This window comes from Eschrichtius robustus, chromosome 7 (genome assembly GCF_028021215.1).
Source record: "Eschrichtius robustus isolate mEscRob2 chromosome 7, mEscRob2.pri, whole genome shotgun sequence".
Lineage (NCBI taxonomy): Eukaryota > Metazoa > Chordata > Mammalia > Artiodactyla > Eschrichtiidae > Eschrichtius > Eschrichtius robustus.
Window position 1 is genome coordinate 99,139,743 of NC_090830.1, and position 20,078 is coordinate 99,159,820.

General features: G+C 34.9%; 1 protein-coding gene across 2 annotated transcripts in view; it reads right to left on the reverse strand.

Moving 5' to 3' along the window:
- Positions 1–20,078, reverse strand: part of PRKG1 (protein kinase cGMP-dependent 1) — a 1,243,975-nt gene that overhangs the window by 758,857 nt on the left and 465,040 nt on the right. For both annotated transcript variants that reach the window (XM_068548120.1, XM_068548119.1), the window contains exon 3: positions 11,697–11,810. In XM_068548120.1, the coding sequence (XP_068404221.1) occupies positions 11,697–11,810 (114 nt within the window). The remainder of the gene's footprint in view (positions 1–11,696; positions 11,811–20,078) is intronic.

Here is a 20,078-nt window from a genome sequence, read left to right on the forward strand (position 1 = left end):
CTCTTAAATACATCCATCCACATTTGTTTTTTCACCTAATCCAATCTACACTCAAGAACATGAAAAACAACGAAATCAAACGAACCTTTTTCTTTGTTCTGTTTTCCTGCCAACATGCTAGCCATCAAAGTCAATAAATCTACAACTTATTCTTGCTAACAACATGGCCCGGCAGCCCATGATTTTTTAATTTTTTCCTTCCCTCTCAACCTGTTCTTCTTTTAATTTTACTTCTCACTATTCTTCAAAAGAATATGCTAATTTGCACAAGGATGGTACTCTTCTACTAATTTTGTTTCACTCAAAAAAGAAAAAAAGTAACTTTTCTTAAATATCTTTGTTCAACAGCAACAAAACAAGGAAAAAGAAAACCACAATGACACCAAGAATAAAACTGACTACTTATTATCAGGTTCATAATTTTCTTTTAAATACTTCCGTATAAACAATTTGATGCATGGGAGAGTGTACTATGTTTAGGTTAATACAAATTAAGTGCCCATAAAATCTAGATTAGTGGTCTGAAACTTTAGATGCATAGGAATCACCCAGAGGGCTTGTTTTACACAGATTACTGTGCCCCACTCAAAAAATTTCTGAATCAGTAGATGGAGGATGCCAGAGATTTTGCAATTGCCTAAGTGATGCTGATGGCTGTCACTGCAGGGACCACTGTGATAAACATTGTAGTAAACATTTGAAGTTCCCTAATCAAGAGTCTACACTTTAGGTGTGGGTAGTAGGCAAACTGCAGACCTGACTCAGGAGTCTACACACCTGGGAGGAGGAAAGAAGGGGTGCCTAAAGCAAAGTGCTTCAATAGTGCTACCTAAAATTGTCAGAGGGTTTGTAAATGAACTCCAATTAATGGACTCCATGACCTTAGCCTCCATTTTCTCAGCCTCCATTTTCTCATCTGGAAAATCAGGGACAACCTCTCTCACCTATTAGATTAGGATATTTTTAGGAGCGCATTAAAGAATGTATGAATGACAGGTTGGAAATTAGAAAAGCATTGTTATCATGACTACTTAGAAATTTATCCAGGCAGCAAAGGACATCCCATAGAAGAGTGGGCTTCTCAGATTCACCAATGAATTGCTGAGATTATGTTTCCTCTAGTCAGAGGAAGTTCAAGGGAAACACAAAGGCAAGCACTCCTGTCATGACTCAATTTTTTCTTTTAATATATTTCTTATGTACAAAATTTTTTAAAATTTAAAAATTTCTTTTTATTCTTTTTTTAATATTGTTGTTTATTCATAATTCCTACTTTAAAGAAATTCATTAACTAGTAGATTTATAGAAAAATGTAGCTACTTAGTGATGTCTCAAATACTGAACGATAAAATTTCATTGCATGAAACACTCATAAGTATTTAAATGCACTGCAAAAAGTAGATCCTGCAGTTGGTTTTGATTGCTTATTATGTGTTTCTAAGGCTTTAAGCTTATGTCCTTTTCTTCATTATGTCACACAATTCATCCTTTCGTAACAGATGTACTTAATGTGTCCATGTGTTACAATTCAAAAAATAAAACAGTTGTGACTTGTGAATTGTAATTGCTGTGTAACTTTTTTGTGAAAATAGAGTCCTTAGGCCAACAGAAGTAATCCTACAGATGCACTTGCGCTTTAAAGCAAAATGGACCACCGCAAACAAAATTTAAAAGTTTGTGACAGCCGCAGCACAGCAAAGTAGTGTCAAACTCCTGGCCCTCTCTCTAAAACTAGCTCTGGGTCTCAGTGCTTCAGCTTTCACCCATCCCCAAAGCTCTGAGCCTAGAGCAACACTCACAGAATTCAAATGTTAGTTGTGTTTATTAACCATCGTTACTATTGAGCATTCAATGAGAATCCATCACAGTGTAGGAAAGATTTTTTAAAAAGCAATTATAGAATATACAATATGGATCTATCTTAGTACTTTGCTTTTTATTCTTTCAATCAGCTGAGTAAATACTAAAATTACCTCTGATCAAATTATTGAATAAATGAATGAAGGTTTAATATGTCAAAAACTAACACAAGCTTTGCATTGTGGGAAAGCTTTTTATGATGCAGGTCTTTGTGGGAAAATTACAAATTCTGAAGGATTAAAGAAACTGCTGAAAAAAAAAATCAGCCTTCCTTGCCCATTGTTTAGATTTACTATTAAATTACCCATGATTCTTAAAAAATAATAATATCCCATCAGTTACAGCCTGACTATTCTCTACATATAGGAAACACTCAAGGTATTCAATGATTGAACAATTAAAGGATGGAGCAAGAGAGTAATTTATCTAACCTTAAGAAGGAAAAAGTACTATTGCCTTCCTTAGACTGTGAGAGGGTTTTGTTTTTTTCCCCCAAGAAGCACTGCTAACATATGCCTATTTGCCAGGTCTAGTCAATACTAGACTTGGACCTTTTCTGGAAATAGTTAAATATAAATTCTAAATAAATTCTAACTGTAACAGCTGCCATAAAAACACTAGGGGAAAAAAACAAACAAACTTCAGCCTGTAAAAGAGAACAACTGTAGTTTAATAACAGTTTTCTTCTCTGAAATTCACTTTTAATCCACTTAAACAATAAAGGAATGTAAAGAATAGCTTCTGCAGCCCATTTGCTCATGCTAGTCTGTTATATCATCATTGGTACCTTATGAATTGATTCCTTTATTAAAGAAATTTATTTCTCAGGGATTACATTATTGGATTTATGTTACTAATTTTTATGGTATTCTTTAATAAACAAATGTGATACAAAATTGTACTAGGAAGAATATTATTGAATTAAGTCACTAAACAAGTGTACCTACTTCTCCAGGATGACGCCTTAATACACTGTTTGTTTCATTATCCAGGATGATGACAGCTCCTGGGAAGTTACTGGGCTACTCCTTCTGTAATCAGGGTCATATTTCTAGTCCTTATCATCTAAATTTATCTTGTGTCTTCCTTCAGGATTCTTGGTACAAAGCATGCATTGGACTGGGAGAAAGCAAAGCATGCATCTTTTTAACCTGCCTCTCGAAGGTAAAACAGAGTGTCTCAACAGTTATCTCCTCTGCCTTTGCACTGTCACACAGGGAGCTTGACAGTATGGGGTTGCTCCCGGTCATTAAAACCCCAGGGATTAACTGCACACACGTTGATTGATTGTACTGGCAGACAAGGCTGCTTCATTTTCACACGCAAAAATCTTTACCATAAATACATCGCTTTATGGAACTCTATGATGGCATTTCCTAAAAAGTATCTAACTGCTTACTTCTTGATTTAGTCATCTTAAGAAATCTTCAAGGTTTACAGCCACTCCAAGAGCTTCATCTAGAATTCCTTTACATTAACAATAAAACTGGCATTCATTCCTTGTGTTCCTTTACCAATAAAAAGCACTGTATGTTGACCGTATAGGTATAGGCATTACATTTATAGTGCATACAGGGATTTGAGCAAGAAATTATACTCAAATCTCCTTTTACTTTTTTTTTTTAATATATCACCTTATACTAAATCAGACATTTTATTTTCTTCCTTCCTGCCAATGAAATGACTAGCTCTTGTATTAATCATATTTGAATATATGTAGGCAGTAATTATATATGTAATTCTTACTTTTTTTAAACAAATGTTTCTATTAACTACTTTGCAAAGCTGAACTTGAAAGTATCATCCTTAAAACACGGCCTCCCTCCCCCTTCCTCTCTCTCTTTTTTCATGTGCAACACCACAAACCTTTTAAATATAAAGTTTTATGTGATATAATATTCTTCTCTTTAATACACTGGTTTCCTGTTATTCACTATCAATCCAATTATTGACAGAAATGAAGCTTTCATTTCAACCTGATTATTATCCATTGTTTTGTGTAGATTGGTTTGTACCATAAATATTTTTATGTTATCATTATGACAAAATATAGTCCTCTGTTATAAGTTTTCATCATCCTGGAAAAACAGACATGACTTAAAGCTCTCAAGGTAAAAATAAAAAGTACCGACGGAATTTAGTATGTGTGTAAATGTTACAGTTAATGTTTAACAAACCCACAATTGTATCTAACATTTTGAAAGTGGTTTTAAAGGCACATTAGGATTACCATAGAGTTCCCCTATTTTTCCAGGATGAAGTGGGAAGGAAGGGGGTCTGTATTACTATGTGTGGTATTAAATATTTTAATATCACTACTTGTGATATAAAATTCTTATTATCTCAGGCTGTGGCATTTAATGTTACTGGCCAATGGTGCTACCACTGAAGTGTATTTGCTGGCTTTAGTCCTTTTACTTTTTTCCCCACTCATCTTTAAGGTTTTAACAGTTGGCAGATTTTCCTGAGTCAGGTTGAATAATGTAGTGTTTGAAACAGAGCTGCAAGGGAATATACAAGCCACCTCACTGCATAGACTCAACTTAATTTTAAAAACAAAAGTAAACAGAAAAATCCAAACCTTTTAACTTCGTTCTTAAAAAGTCTTTGACACAGTGAAATATCTTCATTGGTCAGCTCCCCCTTGTCAAGTATCTCAGGAAAGCTTAAGTATGGAAAGTTGAAAGTATTCAAACTAAGGCAGATGTTATTCAAGTCACCAATTTGTCAGATTTCTTGTAGGATGTTTAGGTTCTTTTCTGTTAGTACTGAAGTACTTTAGTCCTGAGGAATTTTTTTAAAACTCGCTATAAATAATCGAAGGAGAAAGAATTACTCAGATATTTTGCCCAAGTCAGTTCATAAAAGAGCTTCCACAGCCACGATAGACATACTTTGCAGATAACTTTTCTATGCTAATCACCTTAATCTGGTATCAAGATGTTTTCCTACAAACAGAGAGCTTTTAGTCTTGGGTTTTTATTGGGGTCTCTTTGAATAAGACCATTTGAATAATATACTGTCTAAGGTTTGGGGCACTTTGAGCAGGGCACTCAAAGTGTGAGGAACAGGCTTCAATTTAGTATCTGCAGGCAAAAATTCTAATTCGTGTACAGCTGAAGTTGGAGCAAAGAGCATGCGATTCAAATCTCAAAAAAATCCCTGTGTATTTGGGAGAACTGGCTGTGGGAAATCCAGGTAAAAATACGACATGTTTTTGCAAATTCACAAACAGGGTATATGCCACTTAATCTCTCTCTCATTGTAAACTAAGTGCCTTTTCCAACCTATTTGTTTCCAGTAACTTCAACTTCTCCATTCTTGTGATTTTAGAGAACCTGGGGCATAGAATTAAGGTAAGAGGCCCTGGGTTAGTGTAAATTTACATTGCTCTAGCTGTGAGTGTAGTGAAAGTGAAATCACAACCAGGAATAAGACTTTAGAAAAACATGATAATAATATGCTTCCAGATATGGGAACTGAGTACGTCAGGGGTATTGAATGGACATATTAGAAATTCCTATCCTTTATGGGGTTTAAAAATAGACGGTAACACTCTCCTTTGTTAGTATAATCCCAAAATATTTAGACAAAAATGTGAAATTCAAACAACACTGGAGACATTGTTTGGTGTTATGGAAACCAAATATAACAACTGACTTTTTTTTTTTTCTCCCCATGGCATCTGGAATGCTTGTAATTGGATAGATGCAATCAAAGTGACCATTTTCATATCACAGTTAATAAAGAAAACTTGAGCCTATTTAAGCCATGAATAACCTCAAGGCATTTGTTAGATTTGTTTCCAATATAATGTTAATATTTTATATTTTTATATCCTCATCCCTCAGGGGAAAATCAATGGTGTTGTTTTATAAGATAAAAGTAACATAACATGGACTTTTTCCCCTCTATATCACTGTGGTTTTTGTTCTAAAAAAATATTCTTCTTAGTGTTATCAGATCTTCCTCCTGGTGCTACCATAATAACCAATAGTATATACTTATTTATTTTCAAAAGAATCCCAATTGATTTTTCCCAGATGAAGAACAAAGAGCTTGCTTCAAACAACCGTTCTTTTAGTTGGATCACTATGGACAAGCTTATAATCATAATTTAGAGCATATGTCAATCTATAGCTTTAATAAAAACATTTCTTTTTTGGATTAAAGAGTTGAATATAAGATCTGAAACCATAAAACTCCTAGAAGGAAACTTAAGTGGTAAGTGTCTTGATATCAGTCTTGGAGATGATTCTTTGGATTTGACACCAAAAGCAAAGGCAACAGAAGCAAAAACCAACAAGTGGGGCTACATCAAACTAAAAACTTTCTGCACAGCAAAGAAAGCCAACGAAATGAAAAGGCAACTTTCAGAATGGGAGAAAATGTTTGCAAATCATATATCTGATAAGGGGTTAATATCCAAAATATATAAAGAACTCATACAACTCAATAGGAAAAAAACCAAACAATTTGATTAAAAAGTGGGCAGAGGATTTGAATAGACATTTTTCCAAAGAAGACATAGGGATGGCCATAAGGCACATGAAAAGATGTTCAACATCACTAATCATCAAGGAAATACAAATCAAAACCACAGGGAGCTATCACCTCTCACCTGTTAGAATGGCTATTATCAAACAGACAAGAAATAACAAGTGCTGGCGAGGATGTGGAGAAAAGGAAACCCTTGTGCATTTTTGGTGGGAACATAAATTAGCGCAGCCACTATGGAAAACAGTACGGAGGTTCCTCGAAAAATTAAGAATAGAACTACCCTATGACCCAGCAATTTCACTTCTGGATACTTATTCAAAGAAATAAAACACTTTTTTTTTTTTTTAACATCTTTATTGGAGTATAATTGCTTTACAGTGGTGTGTTAGTTTCTGCTTTCTCCTCCCTCTTGCGTCTCCCTCCCACCCTCCCTATCCCACTCCTCTAGGTGGTCACAAAGCACTGAGCTGATGTCCCTGTGCTTTGTGGCTACTTCCCACTAGCCATCGATTTTACATTTCATAGTGTACATATGTCCATGCCACTCTCTCGCTTCGTCTCAGCTTACCCTTCCCCCTCCCTGTGTCCTCAAGTCCATTCTCTATGTCTGCGTTTTTATTCCTGTACTGCCCCTACGTTCTTCAGAACTTTTTTTTTTTTTTAAGATTCCACATATATGTGTTAGCATACGATATTTGTTTTTCTCTTTCTGACTTACTTCACTCTGTATGACAGACTCTAGGTCCATCCACCTCACTACAAATAACTCAATTTTGTTTCTTTTTATGGTTGAGTAATATTCCATTGTATATACGTGCCATATCTTCTTTATCCATTCATCTGTTGATGAACACGTAGGTTGCTTCCATGTCCTGGCTATTGTAAATAGTGCTGCAATGAACATTGTGATACATGATTCTTTTTGAATTATGGTTTTCTCAGGGTATATGCCCAGTAGTGGGATTGCTGGGTCGTATGGTAATTCTATTTTTAGTTTTTTAAGGAACCTCCATACTGTTCTCCATAGTGGCTGTATCAATTTACATTCCCACCAACAGTGCAAGAGGGTTCCCTTTTCTCCACACCCTCTCCAGCATTTATTGTTTGTAGATTTTTTGATGATGGCCATTCTGACTGGTGTGAGGTGATACCTCATTGTAGTTTTGATTTGCATTTCTCTAATGATTAGTGATGTTGAGCATCCTTTCATGTGTTTGTTGGCAACCTGTATATCTTCTTTGGAGAAATGTCTATTTAGGTCTTCTGCCCATTTTTGGATTGGGTTGTTTGTTTTTTTGATATTGAGCTGCATGAGCTGCTTGTAAATTTTGGAGATTAATCCTTTGTCAGTTGCTTCACTTGCAAATATTTTCTCCCATTCTGAGGGTTGTCTTTTTGTCTTGTTTATGGTTTCCTTTGCTGTGCAAAAGCTTTTAAGTTTCCTTAGGTCGCATTTATTTATTTTTGTTTTTATTGCCATTTCTCTAGGAGGTGGGTCAAAAGGGATCTTGCTGTGATTTATGTCATAGAGTGTTCTGCCTATGTTTTCCTCTAAGAGTTTTATAGTGTCTGGCCTTACATTTAGGTCTTTAATCCATTTTGAGTTTATTTTTGTGTATGGTTTTAGGGAGTGTTCTAATTTCATTCTTTTACATGTAGCTGTCCAGTTTTCGCAGCACCACTTATTGAAGAGGCTGTCTTTTCTCTCTTGTATATTCTTGCCTCCTTTATCAAAAATAAGGTGACCATATGTGCGTAGGTTTATCTCTGGGCTTTCTTTCCTATTCCATGGATCTATTTTTCTGAAAAACACTAACACTTAAAGATATATGTACCTACATGTTCATTTCAGCATTATCTACAATAACCAATATATGGAAATGACAGGTATAGCTATCAATGAATGAATTAGTAATGGAAATGTGGTGTATATATACACAACGGACTACTATTAAACCCTTAAGAAGAAGGAAATCCTGCCATTAGTAACAACATGGATGGACATTGAGGGCATTATGCTAAGTGAAATAAGTCAGAGAGAGAAAGACAAATACCACTGTGATCTCACTTATATGTGGAATCTTAAAAAAAAAAAAAAAAAAAAGAGTTCTGGCTCTTAAATACAGAGAACAGATTGGTGATTGCCAGAGGTTTTGGGGGGATGGGGGCAGCGAGGGGTGGGTAGAATGAGTGAAGGGGGTCAAATTACACAAACTTCCAGTTATAAAATAAATAAGTCCTGGGGATGTAATGTACTCATGGTAGCTAGAGTTAATATTACTGTGTTGCATATTTGAAAGTTTCTAAGAAAGTAGATCTTAAAAGGTCTAATCACAAGAAATTTTGTAACTATGTATGGTGATGGATATCAACTAGACTTATTGTGGTGACAATTTTGCAATATATTCAAATATTGAATCATGCATATCTGAAACTAATACAATGCTATATGTCAATTATACCTCAATATAAAAAATAAGACAACTATTTTTTATATCCTAATTAAAAAAAAAAGACTACCCACAGGTGTTAGGTTCACATTCGTTATCAGAGGAAGTCACTGGAATGTATTTATTTAAGGCCTGATACAATTTCAAAAAGTGCTCTTGTGAACAAGAAATGACTCATGCACATTGAGGAGCTCTTGAATGTCACGTAGGATTTAGTGATGACTGTGCAATTAAAAATGCATTAAAATGCTAGGCAGCTTTCAGGCTAATCTAAGGAGAAAGAAAAGAGGGATCAACATTTTCAATCATGAAAGAAAGTGGGTATTGTTGGGGGAAAAGGGATCACAAGCCAGGTAAGTGAGAAAGAAAAAAGGTGTGGATAGACAAGCTATTGAGTAGGAAGGGCAATTTCCTCAGACTTAGACTATTACACCCAAGTAGATGACTGCATTTTGAAAGTTACTCCAAGTGGTCATCACTGGCAAAATAATGGTGAAGAAAAAATAGACAAGACTCAACACAATCCTAAATTCTGAGAAACGACTGGATCTAAAAAGCCAAATAAGGACATTTTAAAATATCACATGTTAAGAGTAAGATAGCATTACTGTAGTCATTTGGTAAAACTAACACCCATGATGGAATCTAATCAGAATTATAAAGTGATCAGCCTGAGAGTATAATTTAAACAAATTTAAAATAGTATTTAAGAGCTATAATCATCAATCATAAGTACAATCTCCCTGGATAGTATAGAAGATAGCACAAAAGGTCCTGAAAAACTAATGACCATTATTCACACCTGATAGTTCTTACACAACATTCAGAAGTTGTTAATAGATATTATTCCTTACACATACACAAAACCTCTGCATCTAAAAATGCAGAGATGTATTTGTACACCATCAACCACAGACTCTTTTCTGAATACAACCTCCACATCTTCGGGCATGATAAACACACACGACTACATACACACTCATGAGACATCTGAGTCTGTGTCAAAGAAAATGCTCCATCACTCATTCCCTTTAATGATGGATGTTCTAACGCCAAAACAGTTAGGATCATAATTTGCATTCAACAGCCAGTTCCTTCTTGTTCAATCAGATGCATAATGTCTATTTAAATTTACCAAGCATGAGAACAACAGAGGCTAGTGCAAATGAACAGCATTTTATAAGAACCTAATAAGAAAACTGGCTTTCATGAAACCAAGCAATCATCTTACAAAAAAATCTTGTGCTATATAATTAATCTAAATATTTGATTCAGTTTATTTAAAGTATTTCTTTAATAATAATGCAATATTCCAAAATATTAAGCACCATGTTACTATCAATTGCTGGCTTTTGGAAAATTTGCAGTTTCAGTTAGATTAAATGAGCAATAAACAAGGCTGAAATATTTTTATAATTTAAACATTTTAAAACCTTAAAAAATTATTCATAATACAGAGAAAGCCTGTTTTAATCCAAATGTGCTATTATGCTCCTTTTTGCCCTGAAAGTGATATATTTCTCATGAAAATGAAGCATGATAGTAAAATCTGTTTACTTAATGGAGTCACCACTGCTCTTTTTTCTAGTTAAGGTACTTTTTAAGTGAGTTAAAGTTCTGGCAGAATCTTTTATGGTTCATAGGGCTTCATTATTCTTTGAGTCATATAATTAAATAATCACATGAAATAAAAACATGGCAGTGCCTATCAATCAAAAGAGTTGTGTTCTCAGAGATCAAGAATCAAATGCCAAGAAAGACTCATCGAATAAGGGCCCCAACTGCCATTGATGTTACAGTGATTTCAGTGACTAAAAACGTGATTCACTAACAAGACCTATAAGAATTTCTGTGACTCTAGCTGGCCATGCATTCTTGAGTTCTTTACAACCCGTTTTAATATCATATTGTCAATCATATGCCATACTTCTGAGAGGAAAAAAAAAAAGCAATCTATAAAATAGTCAGTGACACCCAGACAAGATTAATTAACATGAACAATTTGTCGTTTTGCCAACAGGATTGTTTTAATGACACAACCTAATCAAAGTAACTTGTGACTGCAGTCATCCACAGGATGTGTCGGAAGAACTTTTCAAACATGAAATATACACGTCTGCCTGAAGATGTAATGGACTTTCCACTGTTGGCTTTGGCATTCAGCTCTGTTTGTTATACACTCATTACATCCTGTACTCAGGAAGAAGGAATATTTAAAACAAACTTCTTTCCCTTCTAACTACTGCAGCTGCTTCTACCAAGCAATAAAAGTTGCTAGAGAAATCATATATACACATACATGTAAAATTAGGGAAACAAGCTGCTTTAACGCCTTGATTTAAAATAAGCTCAATCAGTAGAAAAGAAAAACGCTGTATTATACAGCTTGATGAGCAGCTGAGGACAAGAATATACTCAGACGCAGTTCTAGGATTCAGGATATCTTACTCAGTGTCTGAATGAGACGAAGGACATTTCTCCTCAATTTTTCTAAACTACTGAATGAATAAGTGAAATTTATGTGGGGAATGCAACCCAAAATAGACAGATACGTAAAATTTTCTTAAATATGATTCTGAGGCTTTAAAGGCAGAAAAATGAAAAGTCTTGCTTCTGTTTAATTCTAATTTATAAAATTATATCATTTTGTAAATCCTAATTTAATGAGTTCTAGGTTAAAGGATACTTTTCATAAGTCAGCAATAAAACTTAGCTCAATGTTAACAATCATCCTTTAGGAGGAAAATATCAACTGTATTGCAAAGCAATAATTAGAATATAGATTATTTTAATCTTTACAAAGATTAAAATTGAGAGGCATGTTAACACATCGCAGGTCTATGGAAAAGACACTGAAAGTATCAAAAGAAAAAAGAACAGCCTTACTCTTGACGGTTGCCGTCCGGGTACAGTTGTAAAGAATAGCCAACTCCCCGAATACTTTTCCTGGACCCATCGTGCACAGCTTCACGCCTTCTTTTGTAACTTCAACCTTACCATCTAAAAAGAAGAAGGAAAAACACATCATTTCGATTCTCTCTCATGCTTCATTTCATTTGTTGCATTTCCAAGATGAGATGAGGAGGGCCAGGCTCATTTTCAAAAATGCAAAGCAGCTACCAACTAACACAAAGTCATCCTCAAGATGCAGTGCAAGAAATGCAATAAAATATGTAAGTTAAGAAATCCATATACTTTCCTAAATTAATCACTGATTAGATTAGAGATGAGACTAAAAGAAAACACCAAAAAAAGACAGAGATAAAAATGGCAACAGGTGAAATTATTCCAAATGCAATATTAGAAAACTCTGGTAATTCCAATTTTAAAGTCATTTTGAAGTTGAAAGAAAAATTGAGTGTGTACATATTATACAGCACACTTCATACTCGGGAATTCTCATCTGAGTAAGGTAGCTATTATGCAAAGGGAAATTACTTTGATCCTAGAGCATTATTTAATTGCAGCTCACGGCATCTTTTATTTTTAAACATCTTATCCGACTTGGGCAAGACTGTTTCATCTGCTTCCCAGCCCTGCAACATGGACTGTAAGGAAACCAAACTATAAGGGTTGAGGAAAAAGAAACAGACACTGGGACTGTTGATGTTCCACAAAGGATTTGGAAAATGAAATGTTAAAGAAGGAAAAAGCTAAGTAAACAGCGGGCACTGGGTATACATTGTTGCCTGAAAGTAAGGAAATGTTATTCATGAAGGAAGTGAAAAAAAAATGCATTTTTAAAAAAGTCATAGCTATGTACACTAAAAATTCCATCACCTAACATAATGGGGGAAGAAATAAAAAGGCAACACAATCTATTCTACACTTAATCCTACCCTTCTATTATTCCTCCCAGTAACTTAGCCACGGTCTACAGAAGGAAAACCTAATGCTTGGCAGTAGCTAGTGACTGAAAGGAACTAATGCTACCAAGTTTGTCCAAATGTCAGGCCTTCATGCATTGACTCCATAATTATCACTTTATCTGTGTGCTTCCAGTAATATTTAACTTTTTGGAGTTTTAGCTTTACATTTACTCCCTCCTTTTAAAAAATCAATCCAGTTCTACCTAAGCAATGATATTTATAAAATTATAGGGTTGTTCAAATACCTATTGAGATAAAATCTTAAATATTAAAAAACTTTTTAAAAAGCTGAATTCATGTACCACTGATACGAGATCAATCCTTCAGAGGGCATTGTTCTACCCTGAAAACTATTTCATCTGAATGGTATCAATGGAGAGAGAATGCTGCAGTAATTAGGGTAAAATTTCAGACAAAATCTACTCACTACTCTTGAACTGTGTATCTGTTCCTCCTCTGTGTGTTAAGAAGCTATTTAGGAATGAATGTATCCAACAATCCTAAAAGTTTGGAAATACTTTTATGCAGGTATGACCACTAAAAAGTCTAGCTTTTTCATGCCTTACATCTTGACTTCAGGAAGGGAAACTTTCTCTTGATAGGTACATCAAAACCAGCCCAGGAAACTCATATTTTTTTAAGCTTCAGTTGCTCCTTCCATGATATCCCCACTCAGCCCTTTCTCTCAATGGCAAGCCTATTCCTCTAGAAATTTCATCTGCCACTCAAGAATGAAAGCTAGGCTCAGAATACAACATAGTTAAGACATTTATACATCATTTGAAGTCAGACCAGGAGTTAAGTTCTGGTTCTCTTATCGGTTCCTTACTAGCCTTGTGTCCTTGGGCAAGATGTTAATTTTTCTATGCCTCAGTTTATTCATTAATAAAATGATAAAAGCAAAGTACCTATCTTATTGCGTAGTTTATAAAATGAAATGAGATAAAGCAGGTGCAATGCTTAGCACAGTGCTGGCATATAGCAAATCTCAGTAAATACTACCTGTTATTATTGGTATTATTTGCATTATATTTCTTTCTTATCATTTAAATGTAGGTAGGGCTTATTAGATTACACTGAAGCACAATATTCCATCATCTATTACAGAAACCAATCAAGGTCCATGTAGGATAATATTTTTTCGTTTTTGTTTTTTACATGGAGAAAGGATTTGTTTCAGATTTTCTCCCTATGGGGGGCTGAGGAGAGAACATTGGGGTTTTAATCAATATCATACCCAAAGAAGAAGGAAGAATCTCAAGAATTCACACTGATCTACCTGGCAGAATGCAGTATTTTTTACTCCTTCCTACTTGGTTATGTCCAGCCAACATTTGTTGTAGTATTGCTTCAACAACTATAGTCTTATGGCGGAGGTTCCCATGAATAACATAGTAACAATTTTCTCACACATAATATTTTTTTGACTTAAAGCTCTAGCTTTAACTATATTACTAGAACTAAGAGCAGAATGAATAATGCCTAAAGAACTTTCATACACAGCTCATTTTGTACAAGTCTGCTTCTCTGTCTCTTTGGGTCCCACGGTTTAAAGTCTTCAGTGGAAAGGAATCTATAGGAATTAGACCACTGCTAAGAATCCTGCTGGACAGTTTCAGAGTTAGGTCTTCTTAACCACTAACCAACCTAAAAAAAAAAGACCAGACATTGGGAGTCTTGTTTTAGCTCAGTGGTTTCTTAAAAGGCATCTGTGGACCCATCACATCAGAACTAATTTATAAAATCCAGATATTCCTCCCTCTGGGAAACTGTAAATGTCCCTCAACCCAGTGACCACTCTACTTGGTCCTAGAGCCTCTTACTTCTCTGAAAAACCATGCTCATATAACACTGATCTGTTTTAACTTATGGACAATTCATCTTATAACTGTTCATGTTTCCCATTCTCATATGACTTCTAGAAGGTTCACAGCATAATTCTATAGGACTCTGGGGTTTCAAATTTGTGCAAATTCTGGTTACAGCTCATTTTCCTGATCTGATATTTTCTTAATTTTCTCAAGATTAATTCACTTTTTTGGAAAAGACAGGTATAAGTGATTATATATATATATGAATAATTGGTGTTGGTAACAGAAGGTTGAATCCCATATTAATTAAAATAGCAAAAAAAATTTAAAAAAAAATACTTGCTGAAACAAAAATAGAAAGTTGGATGTCAAACATCTTTTCCAGATTAAGTTAAACACTGCAGATTCAATATATTCACAATAGCCAAGGAAGAAAGGGATCTGATCTCATATAATAGTTGAGAAAGGTCTAAAAAGCACTGTATTTTTTTTTTATATGAACAGAAAGATCTAAATGTTAAACAGAAACAAAGTGTTTGTAAATTGTTACCCTGAGTCATAATTTGATCACTTATCCTTCCTCATACCTGTTGTGTGGATGGGGAGTGAGTAATTTAGGGAGGCGAGATCGACTGGACACTAAAAAGAAAGAAAGGTACACACAAGGCATTAATGAGAGTTTTTTGAGAGGCATTTAGAAGTGCTGTCATTTCCAAGAGCCCAATAAGGTGAGTTATTGATGTGAAATGTGAATTTGGTTAAGCTCATTCACTGTGCCACACACCAGCCTTGAAGCAAAATTAGAAGTGATTATACATTTACAAAGGATTTCCAAGTATGGACTAAGTGGTTCACTTAAGAAAACTAAGAACAAGACAGTCAAAAGTTTACTGCATACACCCAGCAGCTCTTATTCCCACCTGATCAACCTCCTTTAAAGTATTAGATTCATCTTGAAGCCACTCCCCTCATATATACTCCTTTCTTTTTCACACTGTGTCTGAAAACAAGATTTGTTTTAAATGGACTCCATGTCCATGGAAAGTAGGTAGGCCTACGTGTGGTAATTTTGGTTGTGAGGGGAGGGTTATGAGGAGAGGGATGTGGGGAAACAAATAGGGAAAAAGTCAAGTAGGCCTAATATATAGCACACTTGTGCAGAGGCTTACAGCACTGTAGAAATAGGCCAGCTTGGAGGGTTTTATATAATTGTAATTTGCTGTTAACTTTAGGAATATATTTTGATGAATTTACCTCAGGTCAGCTTTGATTAATGTAATTTCTATTTCTTTAAACAACAGAAGAGAATCATTAGCATTTATTCATGACTGTTTTAATACTTCAATTTAGTTTGATTTTCAAATATGTTAGATTTCAAATCAAATTTTTTTTTTAAAGAATAGCAGAAGGACATTTTCAAAACATCCTAGTAGAGTTCTAGACTTTTTCCATGATTTTCCCTGGCTAAACTCAACAGCGACGAGAGGCTATTAGAACTGTTACTTGAGGAACTCATAATAATCCAAAATGTGGTTAATTTATGTCTTCTACTTCTGCTCTTTTTATTCATTTTTGATTTTTTTTTAAAAACATGTGATACTACACTGGTGTTATTTTTACTATGCCCTATCTCTACCAGGAAAGAAAAGAGACATTCAAATCATTTTAATTTGAACTTTGCTAAACTGTTAAAGTTGTTTGTGCGAGAGATGTTGGAATGCTGGCTAAGATAAAATGTAAGGGTTATTTATAGTTTCATTTGGCTCTTTTTATCACTCCTGCCATTAGCATGAATAATTGAAAGCTTTATCACGGTAACTTGACTGTATTTTTTATTTTACTTCAGGTACCACATGCCCATTTATGATCTGCAATGGGCTGAGTCATAAGTACTAAATGTTGCCACTTTGAGGAATAATCAACCTACCTGTTGCTCTTTGGTATCACTATTTATGTACCACTTTTGGGAAATGCTAAGTGTTAAGAGATCCATAATAAAGCATCCATACTTTTATCTATCTTTTATAAGAATCAGTAGGTCCTATAAATAAGACACTGAATTTACAAGGAGACCCAGAATCTCCTGGCTTTGTTTATCTTCATGGGTTTTTCACTAACCGGTGGTTTTGTACCATAGGACTTTCATGATAAGGCAAATCAGTTTAGAGATTTACTACTGGCAGGCTGAGACAGAATGGTTGGCAATAACCTAATTACGAACACTCTGTGCTTAGTTCCAACAATCCTGGTTGGAACATTCAAGACAACTTGATTGGTCTTTAAAGGGAGACAGTTGTTTTATCAAAGGTCCTATCTAGACAAGACCTTCCATCTCTTTCATTCTCTAATATGTTCATGATTTTGTAGGTTTGAGACCACAGCTTTTACATTATGTATTCTCTCATGAGGGTTTCTGTAGCTCCTAGATTCAATAGGAACATTCAACTATTGTGGTGGATGAGCTGTGCTGTGACCAGCATATATACATTTTCTCTAGGAGATGAGGTTACTTATGTATCTTGTTTTTTTTTCCTTTCTAGTTTTATTTAGATATAATTGACATAGAACACTGCATGTAGGTTTAAGGTCTATAGCATAATAACTTGACTTACATATATTGTGAAATGATTACTACAATAAATTTAGTTAACATCCATCATTTCATATAAACACAAATTTTTTTTTTCCATGTGATGAGAAATTTTAGAATTTACTCTCTGCTTTCTCAATGGATTAACAATACTACTATATTGAACTTGCCTTGTAGGGTCATTTTAGATGGGGGTTACTGTCATCTGGGAAGAAAGTAGAAATTAATAAGGCTACTACGGGATAACTAAAGGGAAAAGCCATCTCATTGCCAGGGACACACACTATATTCTTAGACAGTGTTCCTTAAGAATACTTCTTGTCAGTCATTTATATATGTCTTCTTTAAGCCAGTATAAGGAAAAAGACTGTCTCACTATGAGATGAAAGTTTGTTCTTGAATTAAAGAAGGGCAGTGTGTCAGCACCTTATCAGTTTTCTATTTAAGTTTGATTTCAAGTCCAAAAGGATATGGTCTCTCTGGATTTAAACTCCTGCTCCTTAAATGAGGTGTTAATTTTGATTGAAAAATCATTCTTTGGCCACTGAATAAAAGCCTGTGAAAAATTGCCCTGTTTTAGTATTTAGTATTATATGTTTTCTTCCTAAGTTTGCTTTAGTGATTTTTGTTTTTTGTTTTTTTTTGGTTTACCAGTTTCTCATTACAGATTAGCGATAAGAGAAAGAGAGAAATGGAGACCGAGAGAGAGAGAGAGAGAGAGAGAGAGACCATAGTTTTTTCTTCCCTAAACTATTTGTGCTTTCATAGTTTCTTTAACCATCAGGTCCTTATAATACTTTAGATGGGACCAAGCTTTCCATTCAGAGAAGTCACTTCTTTGATATTATCATAGCAATAATTCTTACTAGAAGCACAAAAGTACTAGTCATCCAAATGGAATGAAACAGAATCTGAGGTATAAGAGGCTAGTTGAGGTTCAAGCCACATGAGTGAAGAACTTTGCTTCTTCTCCTTCAATTAGGCACATCTGATTTCCCTTCTGGTCATGACTGCTATAAATATACTTGATACAATTTTTCTTTGCACTAAATTACAATAGATTATAATACACATTGAATATGAAATAAAATAAAAAACATAAATGAGGCATCTAGAACTAAAAATCTCACTTATGAAAAAAAATTAGAAAGAGAGAGAGCTAGGTTAACATGCACATCAATATACTTGAACTTCACTTTTTGTTTTGGTTTCTAACTCTGAGGTCTTAGGGCATACATATCCACAAAGGAAACCTACATGAGGAAACAGACTGAAATGTAAGCAATTTGGATACAGAAAATCATCTGCACCATCAGAGTGAAAGTCTGGAATGAGCAACTTACATTGCAGCACTTCTGTCCTTGGGGATAAGTAAGAATTTACTAAACCTATTGTAGATGGCTCAACCATTGACCTGACATGAACAGGACTCTGGAAGGATTTCATAAATATCATGATTCTATAATCTTTCTACACATTATGTTTTGAACTTCTAGCACTTTAAAGTATTCAAAAGGCACTAAATAAATATCTGTGGACTAATTTCAATTTCTAGTGATGAAGAAAGGTAAAGACAGGCCAGAGAAGAGATATTCACACATAGGAAAGGAAAGGGTCATTCCCTGAATAATCAGAGTTGAACAGATAATTTGTCTCAAGTTTATTAAGCTTAATTCTAGCCATGTATAATGCATTTTTGCTCTATTATTTCTATGATACATGAACACCTCAATTAGCCTAAACAATGAACGGCCATGTCTGTAGTTACTTAGAGACAGGCAAATGACAAGCACTATTATCACTGTCAGACTTGTGGGCACTTATCATACGACTTTTGTCTTTGTTATTAAGTTTGGGAGGTTTTTTTAAAAATAAATAAATTCATTCATTCATTCATTTATTTATGGTTGCGTTGGGTCTTCATTGCTGCTTGCGGGCTTTCTCTAGTTGCGGCGAGCGGGGGCTACTCTTCGTTGTGGTGTACGGGCTTCTCAATGAAGTGGCTTCTCTTGTTGTGGAGCATGGGCTCTAGGTGCACGGGCTTCAGTAGTTGTGGCACGTGGGCTCAGTAGTTGTGGCTCCTGGGCTTTAGAGCACAGGCTCAGTAGTTGTGGCGCACGGGCTTGGCTGCTCCGCGGCATGTGGGATCTTCCCGGACCAGGGCTCAAACCTGTGTGCCCTGCATTGGCAGGCAGATTCTTAACCATTGCACCACCAGGGAAGTCCCTTGGGAGAGTTTTTGATATAACACAATGGTTCTCAACTGGGGGTAATTTTATTCCAGGGGATATTTGGCAATGTCTGGAGACATTTTTGGTTCTAGGGAGGTTTTGAAACTAGGGAGGTTCTGCTGGCATCTAGAGGGTAGAGGAACACTGCTAAACATCCTACAATGCACAAGGCAGCCCACACAACCAAGCATTATTCAGCCTAAAATGTAAGTAGTGCCAAAGTTGGAAGCCCTGGAGTCAACTATGTCCATGTGTATACAAAACACTCTACATTTAAAGGGACAATTTTGACTTCCACTTTTTAAAAAATCTCTACCAGATGTAAATTACAAGCTAAAAATAGGCTAATCCTAGGTTGCAATATTTAAGTAATCCATGTTGTCACTAGATTAGGATAGAATTAGAATAAAGACACAAAGCTACTTTACCGAATAATTTTCCCCAGCAGGTGTCAACTGAAATAGAAGTGATTATGAAAAATTTTTGAAGCAAGTCTTATAAGAATATCCTACTGATGTTAGAATGACAGCCTTTTTCCAGGCATACTTGAGAATATCAGGTCCTGGCTCTACCACTGATTGGCTTGGAGATCTTGGATAAGTTATTTAACTCTATGCTTCCATTACCTCACTACAGATTTGGTATAATAATAACTTATTTAATAGGTTTTGATAATTAGGTAATGCTTGTGGCCAGACAAAAAATATATAGGTTAAAAATAGTTCTTGAGGAAATTCTCTCTCCTTTTTCTTTTTAAAAGAAAAAAT